The 14203-nt window shown below is 41.8% G+C and overlaps 1 protein-coding gene across 1 annotated transcript in view; it reads right to left on the minus strand.

The window, feature by feature from the left end:
* Positions 1-14203, minus strand: part of LOC122559862 (solute carrier organic anion transporter family member 4C1-like) — a 174666-nt gene that overhangs the window by 128273 nt on the left and 32190 nt on the right. The window contains exon 3 of the mRNA XM_043709986.1: positions 1894-2088. Coding sequence (XP_043565921.1) covers positions 1894-2088 — 195 coding nt within the window. The remainder of the gene's footprint in view (positions 1-1893; positions 2089-14203) is intronic.

Genomic DNA, 14203 nt, shown 5'->3' on the forward strand with positions numbered 1-14203 from the left:
CCCACAAAACCGCCTATCTGTGCCCCAAACTATCGAGTCCCCAATTATTATTGCTCTGCTCTTCTCCACCCTTCCCTTCTGAGCAACGGGGATAGGCTCCATGACAGAGGCCTGAACCCCATTGCTTACCCCTGGTAAGTCGTCCCCCCCACAAGTATCCAAAATGGTATACTTGTTCTTGTGGGGAATGGCCGCAGGGAGTCCCTGCACCGGCTGCTGCCTCCCAATCCCCCTTACTGTCAACCATCTTTCTGCAATCTTTGGAGTTACTACTTCCCTAAAGCTCCGATCTATGATCCCCCTCTGCCTCCCGAATGTTCCTAAGTTCATCCAACTCCAGCTCCAGTTCCCTAACATGGTCTTGGAGGAGCTGGAGATGGGTGCACTTCCTGCAAGTGTAATCAGCAGGGACGTCCATGGCATCCCTCACCTCAAACATGTTGCAAGAGGAACATTGCACTGCCTTCACTGCCATCCCTCTAAAAGTAACCTTTTAAAAAAAAACTAGGTCTAAAGAATAGAACAAGCAAAATGCAGCACTTACCTACTTACCACAACGGGTCTTATTATTAGGTTAGAGGAGGAGGGTGGGTGGGAGGCACTACCTCTGTAGTGCCTCGGGTTCCTCTCCTGCGCGCTTTTAAGTCCATGCATAACCCGTCACCATTTAAGCATGAGTCAATCTTAAACTTTATCGTATGTGTAATCAGCTTGTGATTATTGAACAACATGCTTCAAAAATTATATCTTCAAAACACACCATTAAGGGTTAATCATTAAGGGTTAATTCATATGACAACCAGCAATTGAAATAAAATGTAAAAGTAGGCAGCAAAGGTTGGGAAAAACGGGCATTAAGGCCTCGGGTCAGCTTAATGCCTAGGCCAAGGGCTAACGGGGGGGATTGTTGGAGTTGCCCATGGCTGAAGAGAATTGTTACTTGACACAGCAATTTCAGTCAAAATGATGGCCTTCATGCTCAAGGCAACCAGGTAAGTTAATGAAGTGGCTCATAGAAATCTTCGTGGCAAAGAGGAAACTTGCTATTTAGTAAAGTGTAGAAGGAAATGCTTTTTAAGTAATTGCCATTATATATTATGCACATAAGTATACTGAAATTATCAATGCGACTAACAAAGTAATGTGTAGGAATTTAGCTGAATTCTTTAGACAAATAGGTAGAGATAGTAGTGAGAAGCCTCTAACACATCAGTTGGAAGGATTGAAAGACAAATGGTAAAAACACCAAGAACCGAATAATGAACAACGAAGGGAAATACACTTTGTGAAGGAATACCAGAAAACAATCGCAGCTACACAAGGTAACAAACAGCATCCACTCAGAATGATGCTGCCGGAAAATGTCTGGGGAAAGTGATAACGGTCGGAGGGGAGATGGGAAATGCTGATGCTCATGTTGCACATAATCATTGTAACACAGAATGTATAAATATCCTGTACTTTATTGGGGTAGAGGGGGGTAGTGGGAGTATTTTGAAGTCTGTTTCCAGTGACCTCTCCCAGGCTGCGTTGGTAAGGAACTCCAAATAAAGATCGATTTGTCAGCTGAACACAGGATTCAGACTCCTCTTTATAATCTCTCTCCAACACTGGCAAAACATTTCCTTCAATCAGATCAAAAACACCAATGCAACACCACATTACTTGTGAACGTGGTGATAATTACCCCTTGTTGACCAGACTAAGACATGGCCTTCAACTGTCAATTTAATGATGTAATATCTGTGCCTTGCCATTCAAAAATTAATATTAAATACAATATCAGAATTGTTCTCCTATTTAAAGTACTACAACTTTCTGAACATCTAGTAACTTAGATAATAAAACTGAACATAATTTCACATAAAATGACAAACCATCATGTAAACATACCTATATAAAGGGAACTTTTCTCGATAGAGACAGAGTCATCAATATGGGCCGTTCCCAGTGTGTACAAAGGGGTTCCTCCTACCCCATGTAGCAGTTGACCCAGAAGAAACACAAGTAGAAAACTGGAGGATTTTGTAGCTGTGGAGGTAACACAAGCTGGTATGCTAGCATTACTGTGAGGGGTAGTACAAGTATCTGAAAGAAAAGAAATATTAAAACTATCATAACAGTTCGAAAGCTGTGTATCTGCAGAAATTTCTTACCTATCTAACCAATTTTTTTAGGACCTGTCCATCCCAATAAATATGATACTACATAAGTAAAATTGCCATTAGCTGTTACCTGTACTTCACCCCATCAATTATGGTCCTTTCGAACAATACTATGATCAAGAAGTCAGCACAAATGAACCTTTAATCATGGAATAAGAACATAAGAAAGGAGGTCAAAACTAGGCTAAATAAAAAATTTCCTCGCAGGCTGCAGATGATTTGAAAAGATTAAAAAGTGGCAAGGGCTTTATTTTTTCTTTCATGGATTGGTGGTCTTATTGGTAAGTCGAGCATTTGTTGTCACCTTTAATTGTCTTTCTTCGCAGTTAAGAGTCAATCACATTGCTTTGAAGTTGAATGCAGGCCAGACCATGTAGGGAAATTAATTTCCATCCCAAAAGGATTATATTGAACCAGTCTGGATTTTCCAACAATCGATAATAGATTAATGGTCACCATAACTGAGACACACTTTCAATTTCAAGATTTCTTTTCATTCGAATTTTTAATTAACTAATTAATTTTAAATTTCACCTGCTATCATATGGCATTTACATCAATATCCTCAGACAACATTAAATAACTGAGGTTCCATAGAATTCCAAAGACTCACAAACTTCTGAGTAAAAAGGCTTTCTCTTCATCTTGCTCCCAAGTAGCTTTTCCCTTATTTACCCAAAAACATAAGACTTCTCAGAGTCCTGAGACAAAGCTGAGGGTGTTCAAGGTCACTTCCAACTGACTGAATATCATTGTGTCCTTCCTCTGATGAGGTTGACAGGCAGCTGAAAAAGAAGAAACCCAAGAGGGTGAAGATCTCTGAACAGCAGCTAGTTTGAGGCAGAGGCAGAGCGACCAAGACACTGTTGTGCAGGGGCTGAAGAGTTTGAAAGAACAATGAAAATTTACAGGTATGTGCTGATGTTACCATGCAGGAGAAAGCCACTAATGGCAACTTTTGATGAACACACATCAATTATATCATTTTTTGAAAGAATTTCACATGGACTGGCATGTATGTTGTGAGCCAAATGTGTGTGCATGAAGACACCAAGCCAATCACTGTCAGCAGTTACAATTAATTCATGAACAAAGAATAAATATCAAAGGTTCTGGGAAGCAATCAGCACCACAGAAGACCCTCATTTCCATCAACAGAAGAAGCTACAAATTACAAAAAGAAAGGATCCAGAAGAGTGTTGGATATAAAATCTTTCAGCTAATATTGTCATTATGTCACCACTTCACCCAACATTTTGAATTATTACAATCAGTATGATCTGTTATGCTACCTTGTTTGCATGTTTTGCTGAATTCCTTAACATCTATAAATTGATTTTAAAAACATTATAAGAAGATCATTGACTCATGGAAAAGAAAAGTGATTGTGGCAGTCATTTTCTATCCTGGGACAGAAATAAGGGGTGGGGCGAAGGAATAGGATGCAGCTCTCAATCAAAGAATCTGTCAACCATGATGGAGGGGAAACATCGCTAAGAAATGAAGAACACCTTGTAATATTTAGTTTGAATCCAGACATCATGGGAACAAACCTGTAGATACACAGTGAATTGAGTGTGGACTGAGTGCATGCATTTGTTGGGTAAAGTAGTGTCTAAATCTTTAATTTGTACAAATCTAATTTAGCCTAATTTAATGTGGAGTTGGCATTAAAGTGAAATCTGAAGTTTAGGTTGTCCAGTTACAAGGTTTAAGCATGTTTATTTTCACAGGTTCCATTGATGAAGCAGCCTAATTAAGAACCATTTGAAATGGAATCCTCACTTACTGACTCAGATAGGCCCTTTACATTGGGGGGGATGTGTGTGACTACACTAAGAAATGCTTGGAGGGATATGAGCCAAGTGCAGGCAGGTGGGAAGATTTTAGTTTGGGATTATGATCAGCATGGACTGGTTGAACTGAATAGTTTCTTTCTGTGCCATATGACTGTATGGCTGGCGTAGTTGAGCATTATGAGGAGTTCAGCAGAGAAAAGAGAAAGGTATTTGGTAGCTTTTGAATAAAGAAAACAGCTGATTCATGAATAGGATTGGTCGGGCTTTTTAAAGAAAAGTAAGGTCTTCATGTTTGTGTTCAGGTCTTTTGTCTTTTATTTCTTTTTTTAAAGGTTCTTGCTAGGTATAACGTTGATTCTGGCATTAAAAAAATGCATATAAAGTATAAACAATGGGATGCTTCAAGTGTAACAAGCAAAGACACCAGAGTGATTAAAAAATAACTTAAATAAAATGCAATAGAGATGGCAGTTTTGGTGACGTGTTACAACCGCAGAATGTGGGAATTGCTAAACACCAAGATAATCCACAGCAAACAGATCTGTAGCAAGTGGTTACAGCTTGAACAACTTTAGATCTGGGCTGAGGAGCTGGAGTCCATTGCGCAACATCAGTTAATTACCTGGACACTGATCTATCCGACACCTAGATTAGGTAGTTTAAGTTTGGTACGTGATCAAGGACAGGAGGATGTGACTTTAAGTGAGGCAGATACGGTAATTGAAAGGACAATTCTCAATGAGCCTTAGTCCCTGCAATCATCAGGCAGTTATGAGGTACTTACAAGATTGGTGGATGAAACTGGGGACTGCAGGCAGGATGAGTGAACTGGTCATAGCATAATGGTACAGGGAGCCATTCAAGTTGCAGGACAAAATCAGAACATAGTAGTGGTACGTGTATATATTCTTGTCCCAGCAGGCCTGAACACAACTTCTAGATGATATGTTGCCTGCCTAGTGGCAGGGTTAAGGACACCTCCTAGGTGCTATGGAGAAACCTGGAATGGAACGGCAGGCATTTAGTTGTCACTGTCCACTTTGGTACCAACACCAGATACAGGATTAGAAAGGAGCTTCTACCAAACTAAAAAGACAGAACATCCAAGTTATAATCTCAGGATAACTGCTTGTGCCATGGGGAAACTGACATAGGACAGATTAAAATCAATGAATTAAATGCGTGGCTCAAAGATTGGTGTGGGAGAGTGGGTTTCGGTTCAAGGGGTGCTAGCACCAATAGAAGGATAGAAAGGTATATCAGAGCTTCTCTAGTGGCACGGGCTTCACTTGCGCATGCTGGGAAGCAAAATTCCTTCTGGGCCATGCAGCTGGGAGAAAACTCTGTGTATGTCAATCTGTGTGCCGATGTATAGCTTCCTCCTCCAGAAGCTGCTGTCCTGGGTGAATATCAGAGAAATAACAAGGAATATTGACTCAGACCAGTGTCCTGGCAAATCAATAAATGAGGGCTACTGAGAGGGGTTTAAAGTAAACAGAAGAGGGGGAAGGGTTTGGGAGAAGCTCATAAAGAAAAAGAATATTTCAGCATGACAAAGCAGGTGTTTAGATACTGATACCCAGAATGGGATAGAGGATACACAGTGTATAAGCATCCAAAAATATTTGCAAATAGGATCAAAGGGGGAAAACAATGGGAAAAAGCCAACATTAATGGCTCTTTACTTAAACCCTGTATTGTATACAGAAGTAAACAAATAGAAGTTAATGGGTATGATCATATGCCCATTACAGAGTCATGGATACAATGAGATCAGAGCTGGGAACCAAATGCTCATGAGTATGTGAATTTTCAGAAGGACAGGAAGGAAGGAAAGGGTGGCGGGGTGGCTTTGTTAACATGAGGTGGAGTAAATACAATAGCAAGAAATAGCCTTGGGTCAGAAGATGTAGAATCTATATGGGTGGAGGTAAGAAATGACAATGGGGAGAAAACGCTGGTGGCACTACATATGCTGCCTAACAGTGTCTGGTTTATCGGACAAAGAATAAATCAGGCATGAATAAAGGTTTATATAAAAATGGAAGTCCATTAAGGTTGAGTGACTTTAATCTTCATGAAGCTTGCAAAAATCAAATTGATAGAAGTAACCAGGAGGAAGAAATCAGAGAGTGTATTCTGATCAATTTCTGAGAATAATATGATCTCAGGGTGAAAGATCCCCAAGAAAACAGTAACCACAACATGATAGAATTTAGCATTCAGTTTGAGATAAACTTGGTTTTGAACAACTATGCTAACTTAAATAAGGACAAGTACATTGGGATAAGGTCAGAGTCAGCTGAAGTGGACTGGGAAAGATGTTCAGCAGAAAGAATAGTTGAGGAATAGGTACAGCAGATATGTGGTACCTGCAGGTTCCCCTCCAAGCTATTCATTATCCGAACTCAGCATATTGCTGTTCCTTCAGTGTTGCTGGGTTAAATTCCTGGAACTCCCTCACTGTTTTAATGTGGGTCTGCTACAACAAATGAAGTGTGGAATAGAGTCATACAGCACAGAAACAGATCCTTCAGTCCAACCAGTCCATGCCGAACATAATCCCAAAATAAACTAGCCCCACCTGCCTGCACTTGGCCCATATCTCTCCAAACATTGCTTATTCATGTACTTATTGAGATATCTTCTAAACATTGTAACTGTACCCATATCCACCACTTCCTCTGGAAGCTCATTCCACACACAAATTACTCTCTGTGTAAAAATGTTGCCACTCATGTCTTTTTTTAATTCTCTCTCCTCTCAACTTAAAAATATGCCTCAGTCTTGAAATCTCCCACCTTAGGGAAAAGATACCTGCCATTCACCTTACCTAAAGCTCTCATGATTTTATAAATCTCTATAAGGTTACCTCTCAACCTCCTCCACTCCAGTGAACAAACTGCCAGCTTTTCCAGCCTCTCCTTATAACTCAAACCTCCATTGCTGGAAATATCAGCAACAACAGTTTAAGAATGCAGCTTATCACCACCTTCTCTAGGGCAAATAGAGATGCGCAAGCAATGTTGGCCCAACTAGCGAAGCCCATATCCCAGGAATTAATAAAAAATAGTAGTGTCAATTTATGGAAGTCTTTACCGCAGAGGACTGTCAAAGTTTAGCTACTGAGTATATCAAAACTGAGAGGGAACCCAGAGTTATGGGGATGTAGTGATCATAATCAAGTCAGGCAGGTGTACCTCACAGAATATGAGTTCCCTGATTGGGGCTGTTAACCTGGCCTACTCAGGGACCCTGGCTGACAGATGCAAACAGGAGTGTTGGAGGCTCTGTTCACTCTGAGAATTGGCTCTGAGGAAGCTATACCAGTGTCAAGGACTCTCCCCATGTAACTAAAGGGTGACTTTGAGATGGGAAACTGGCCTCTGCGGAGTTATTTCAGTGGCAACAAGACTGGGATTAATGACGTAACCATGCAAAAGCACCAACTAGCTAAAGTTCAATTGGTCTTCAACAGGCATTCAAACTGGCTTTGTCATTAGAAAATGCAGCAAGTGAATCAAATGGAGTATGAGTTACAGAGTGTATCAATGGATGTGGACACCCTCGCAAGGCCGACTGAGGTGGGGGTACACCACTTGAGTGAAGGCGATTGCATAGCCTTACTCAGGACATATCCTGAACAGAGGGACTCTAGGTCAGCCCACAGCAAAACCCCAACACAAAGGAAAGCCTCGGTCAAACAGTTAACATTTTCTTCAAGATCTGGGCTGGCAAGGCATTGTAATTGCTGTTGGTATGCAGACTTATGACAGCAAAAGAGCCCCACTGGACCGGAATTGAGTCAGATAACTCATGGGCTGGTAAACCAATCAAAACAAACGTCTGGTTAAATGGTCACCTTGTTCTAAATGAGGTTGTTAGCAGGGCGGCTGTATCAGTGCTTGCAGAACCAGTCTTTAACAAAGTTTTCTCTGAACTCCAGCTCTTAAGTTTGTGTAATACCTCGGCTAGACTGAGAACCTATCCGGGGAACCTTTACAGATTAAGGGTACAACTTCAGTTTCAGTCTCACATGAGAACAAGATGGTTGAGTTACCACTGATTATAATAATAGGCCAACGTCTGATGGGACAAAATTGGTTGAGAAAGATTCGCCTTGACTGGCTCAACATTTCTCCATTAGAAAATGGCTGCCTGAGTTAACTCCTAATTAAAGACCCGGAGGTTTTTCAGGAAGGTCTAGGGACTTTCAAAGGAGCCAAGGCCACGTTGCATGTTGGCCAGGAAGCAATTCCACGATTTAACAAGGCCCATCCAATGCTATTTGCCTAATGGACAAAAGTAGAGGCAGACATCAGAAGGTTGGAAAGTGAAGGAATCATACAACCAGTCCAGTTTGCAGAATGGGCAGCACAAGTCATACCACTTGTGATGCCCTACAGGTGGGTTCACCTTTGTGGAGTTTAAACATACTGGAAGCCACTTCTCGCAGCTGGATAAACACCCAGTCCCTCACATACAGGCCTGGTGCAGGGTGGGGAGAGGGACTGTGTTGCTGTCTTTCACAAAGCTGGCCAGGAGCCATGCTTACCTGCAATTGCGGTTAGATCTGGATTCCCAACAAGTACGCTACAAATAATGCCCTTAAAGGTTTGTACCACTTTCCTGCCATTTGGGATATCATCAGCCTATGTCGCTTTTTGGACGATGGACAACATTTTACAATGTCTACCCCAGGTTCCCATTTATGTGGAAAACATGCTAATAACAGGGAAGACCAATAAAGGGCACTTAAAGAACTTGGACATAGCTCCTGGACATTTCTCCAAGATGAGCTTACCCATTAGAAGGGAAACATGTGTGTTTCATGCACCACAAAGTGACCTATTTGGGCGACAAAATCAACAAGACCAGGTTCCACCCTTGGGAAGATAAAGTGAGGGAGGTCCAAGATGCCTTGGTTCCCATGCCTATACGTGAACTTAGGTTTTTCGTTGAGTTGGTGAATTATTATAAAAAGTTCATTCCTAGTCGATAAAGCGTGGCACTGGAAAAAGCACAGCAGGTCAAGCAGGATCTGTGGAGCAAGAGAGTCGACACTTTGGGCTTAAACATTCATCAGGATTGGGGAGGGGAAGAGGGCTAAGAAATAAATGGGTGGGATTGGGCTAGGGGAAAAGTAGTTGGGATGGCAATAGGTAGCCAAAGGTTGGAGGTGATTGTGATAGGTCAATCGGATGTATGGAGCCGATAGGTGGGAAGGAAGATGGACAGGTAGGTCAGGTCAAGAGGGTGGAATCAAGTTGGAGGGTTGGATCTGAAATGGGATGGGGGGGAGGGGAGATTTGGAAACTGAATTCAATGTCAAGGCCATGTGGTTATAAGCTCCCAATGTGGAAGATGAGGTGTTCCTTTTCCAGTTTGCAGGTGGCCTGGTGTAGGCAGTGGAGGAGGCCTCGAATAGACATGTCATCAGGGGAGTGGGAGGGGGAGTTGAAATGGATGGCTACAGGGTGGTGAGGTTGGTTGGTGCGTATGTCCCAGAGATGTTCCCTGAACCATTCTGCAAGTTTGTGCTTTGTCTCTGACGTAGTGGAGACTTGGATGCAGTTAATGTATTTTGAGGATGTTCAAGTAAATCTCTGCCAGATGTGGAATGATCCTTTGGGGCTTTGGATGGAGTTGACGGGGGAGGTGTGGGCACAGGTTTTGCAGGCAGCAGTGGAAAGTGCAAGGTGTGGACAGGGGGATGGTGGGGCGTGTGAACCTAACAAGGGAGCGAACGGTCCCTACGGAATGTAGATATCTTAAACTTCATTTGTAATCTGGTCTCCATCCTGGCACCCTTACATATGCCACTGAAAAATGGTTAGCCTTAAAAGCAATCTCATAGCCAAGATGTAGTTCTTAGGGAAGTGAAGAGGCAGCTATCATCATCTAAAGTGTTGGCACATTATGATCCCAGTGAAATGGGGTGGCGTGGTGGCCCAGTGGTTAGCACTGCTGCCTCACAGCGCCAGGGATCCAGGCTTGATTCCAGCCTCGGGTGGCTGTCTGTTTGGAATTTGCACATTCTTCCCCTGTCTCCAGGTGCTCCAGTTTCCTCCACGTCTCCTGGTGATTCTCTAAACTGGCGCTGCGAGCCAGGTTGTGGACTCTCCAAAGATGTGCAGGTTAGGTGATTTGACTATGCAGGTTAGGTACATTAGTCAGGGGTAAATATAGAGTAATAGGGTAGGAGAATGGGACTAGGTGGGTTACTCTTGAGAGGGTTAGTGTGCCCTTGTTGGGCCAAATGGCCTGTTTCCACACTGTAGGGACACTATGAGATCTGGTGCTGAAATGGAATGCCTCCCTGTACAATATCAGGGTAGTATTGGCTCACAGATGGCCTAACAGGAGTGTCCAATAGTGTATGCTTCCCAGATTTTGACCGATCAGAGCGCAAACACACCTAGATAGGGAAGGAAGGTTTGGCAATCATCTTTGGTGTGAGAAAATTCCACCAAAATCTTTACGGATGTAAAGTTGTAATCGTAACAGACCGCAAGCCCCTGTTAGGTCTACTCAAAGAGGACAAGACTATGATGACCATAGCTTCAGGTTGAATTCAGTGGTGTGCTCTCATTCTAAGTACGTACAATTACAAGTTGGAACACCATCTTGGAGGCCGAGTAGTAAATGCAGGTGCCTTGAGCCACTTCCCACTGGTGGATTCATTGTGCTTTTAAATTTTCTGGACACCCTTCCAGTCACCACTGACAATATTAAAACTCTGGATACAAAAAGACCAGGTTCTAGCAAATCTAAAACACCTGGTGATAATGGGGGAAACAAAAAAGTTTCATTTCTGGTTGTTATGGTCTTTTCTGGACCCAGCAAGACTAAATCATGGTTTGAATTATGGGGAGGAACAGTGATTATCCTGAGCAAAGGTCACTGCCAGATACTGGCTGAACTCCACCAGGATCATCCAGGAGTGTCCAAAATGAAGATGTTGGCAATAAATTACACCTGGTAACCAAGATTAGTTGCGAGCATAGTCATATTGGTGTGGAGTGCTCCGAGTGTCAACAGGACAGAAATTATTGCCTGCAACTCCACCACATTCGTGGGAATGGCTGGGTAAACCCTGGACTTGATTGCATGTCAAATATCCTGGCCCTTTCATGGGCTCAATGTTCTTAATTATTGTGGATGCTCACTCAAACTGGTTGGACATGCATTGAGTTCATTCGTCAAACATAGGGACAAGGATCAAAAACTTGCGAGCAACTTTTGCATTACACAGATTCCCAGAAGTGTTAATCACAGGCAATGGGCCATCATTTACCAGTATTTCCTAAAGTCGAATTGCATTCAGCGTATAAGGATAGCTCCATACCCTCCAGTGTTTAATGGTCAGGTGGAAAGAGCAGTCCAAACTCTGAAGACAGACTTAAAGAAACAGGCTACAGCTTCACCTGATACCAAATTGTCCCAGTTCCTATTTGATTATGCAACTACAGGGATAGGTCCAGCAGGATTGCTAATCAGGAGGAGCCTTTGGAACAGGTTAAATCTAATCTTCCCAGACCTGGAGAAGGAGAAGGTGAAACAGTATCAGGAATGTCAATGCTGGATACAAGACTCCTCGAAGCAAGAGAGAACGTTTACTTCAAAGGACGAACTCTGGTGCCAAAATCATGGAAATGGCACTGCATGTGTAAGAGACATGGTCAAAGCAAGGTCAATTCCTGTGGTGTACAAAGTCTGGATACATGAGGTGGTCGTGAACTAGCAAGTGGACTACACGAAAGGTTCAAACTCGCAAATGGGGCAGAAGCAATACGTACCCAGCCCCTCAGAACAACCAGAAAGGCTGTTGGAAAGCATGGGTACTCACCCTCCACCTAGCGAAGAAACCTCGGAGTCAGAGATGAGCATGGTGATGTCACAACCTTGATACCTTTACCACCTGAAGAAGAGAATGAATTTCTTCCGATACGCTCCAGGCACAAAAGGCAGGCTACAGTCTGGTATTGATTCAGAAGAACTGGACATGGTGTGAAAACACTTCAGGAGAGGCTACAAAAAAAAGAACATGCCTATATTCCCTGACTTAGAGGGGGAGAGATGCAGTGATTCTAACAAGGTCAGCCAGGTGAACCTCATAGAAAATTAGTTCCCTGATTGGGGCTGTTAATTTTGTCTAAGCAGAGCCTTGGCTGACAGATATAATCAGGTATGTCAGGGATTCTGCTTGCACTAACAGCTGGCTATGAGAGAGCTACATCAGCATCAAGGATTATGCATGTGTATATTAAGGGTGTCTTGGTGAAGTGATACCAGCCTCTTTTGAGTTATTTCAGGGATAAGGTAGAAAAACTGAGTTGAAGATAATGAGATCAGCCATGACATCATTGAAAGGCTGAGCAGACATGATTGGCTGAATTGCCGACTTCTGCTCCTAGTCTTCTGCTTTAATACAGATAAGATCTATTTAAACAAACTGCCTGTGAAGTCTTTAGTTTTGCATTTTTTTAAATTGGTTAAAACAAAACTACCATGACATTAGATGCTAAATTTGCTAATTACCAATATTATAACACTTACAAGCGTTTTATCGCATCTCTTCGTCCTTGTGATTATCTTTTTGAAAACTCATTTATTCATGGAACAGATAAGTGTACCAGCTTGTAAGGTGGCATTATCATATCCTTGTCATTGTCAGCTGAAATATTGCTTATCTTGCACTCAAAATGCAATAACTGTTTCAATTTATCATTCATTTAAGATAACATTTTAAGATAGCACAGCAGTTGCTCGCTCAGAGTTATTTATAAATAAATACATACCTTTCATAGATCATAAAATTTGACTCATTTCCAAACAAATTAATTGGTGTTCTGTCTTCCATTTTTCCAAGCCTTACAATACTTCTTCTAGTTTCTTGCCAGTCTATTTAATTTGCAGCCTTAGACAACTGTTGAGCTGCATATCAAACTCTCTTATGAACATGAAGTTTGATATTCTAAATAGTTTGCCACTTACACTGCTTTCTTGTTTCCAATGAATCAAGTCAAATCATTGATGCTTCAGATTACTGCAGTCATAAACTGGTTCTGTAAATGTTATTTAGCATTCCAAAAAAACTATCAAAACCTTTGAAATTACACTAATTTAGTATTTTCCTCAGCTTGGCCTCTATGGCATATCTCAATAATGAATTAAAATATTATTAACCAACAAGAATAGGTAAATGAAATAAGTCCCACAAACCAGTCTGTTGGACCTATTTGCTGACCACTTACATGCCAGATCTGTAACATGTATGTCCCCCACCATCTGATGGATTTTTGATACAGATACAATAACTAGTCAAGTTCTAAAATTGGAGAAAAGTTGCAACTTTCCATGAAAATTATGGTACTTTATAGAGTGGGTCTTTTTTGGGTAGCAGATTGTGACTCGTGGCACACTACAGCGATCAGTGCTTCGGCCCCAGCTATTCACAATATATATAAATGAAATGGTTGAAGGATTGCAATGCAATATTTCCACATTTGCTGATGATGCAAAACTAGGTGGAATTGTGAGTTGTGAAGAAGATGCAAGGAGACTTCAGGGCGATCTAGACAAATTTAATGAACATGGTAGATAGTCACAGAGTCATACAGCAGAGAAACAGATCCTTCAGTCCAACCAGTCCATGACAAACATGAGCCAAAATTAAACTAACCCCACCTGCCTGCTCCTGGCACATATCCCTCCAAACCGTTCCTATTCATGTATCTATCCAAATGTCTTTTAAACATTGTAATTGTACCCACATCCAACACTTCCTCAGAAAGACCACTCCACACATGAATCTTTGTGTAAAAAAATTGCCTCTTGCCTTATTAAAATCTCTCTCCACTCACCTTAAAAATGTCTCCAGTTTTGAAATCACCCATCCTCAAGAAAAGACAACTACCATTAACTTTATCTATGCCCGTCATTACTTTATAAGCTTCTATAAGGTCATCGTTTAACCTCCTATGCTCCGGTGGAAAAACTCCCAACCTATCCAGACTTTTTTTATCACTCAAACCTTCCATACCCAGCAACATCCTGGTAAATCTCTTCTGAACCCTCTCCAGATTAATAATATCCTTCCTATTACTGGACAACCAGAACTGGATAGAGTACTCCAGAAGAGGCTTCACCTATCTCCCTTAGGGACTGAGCAATGAAGGCAAATATGACAAACGCCTTTTTAATCATCCTGTCTATATGTGATATAAACTTCAAAGA

Source organism: Chiloscyllium plagiosum, chromosome 2, assembly GCF_004010195.1.
Source record: "Chiloscyllium plagiosum isolate BGI_BamShark_2017 chromosome 2, ASM401019v2, whole genome shotgun sequence".
In the NCBI taxonomy this organism is placed as follows: Eukaryota; Metazoa; Chordata; class Chondrichthyes; order Orectolobiformes; family Hemiscylliidae; genus Chiloscyllium; species Chiloscyllium plagiosum.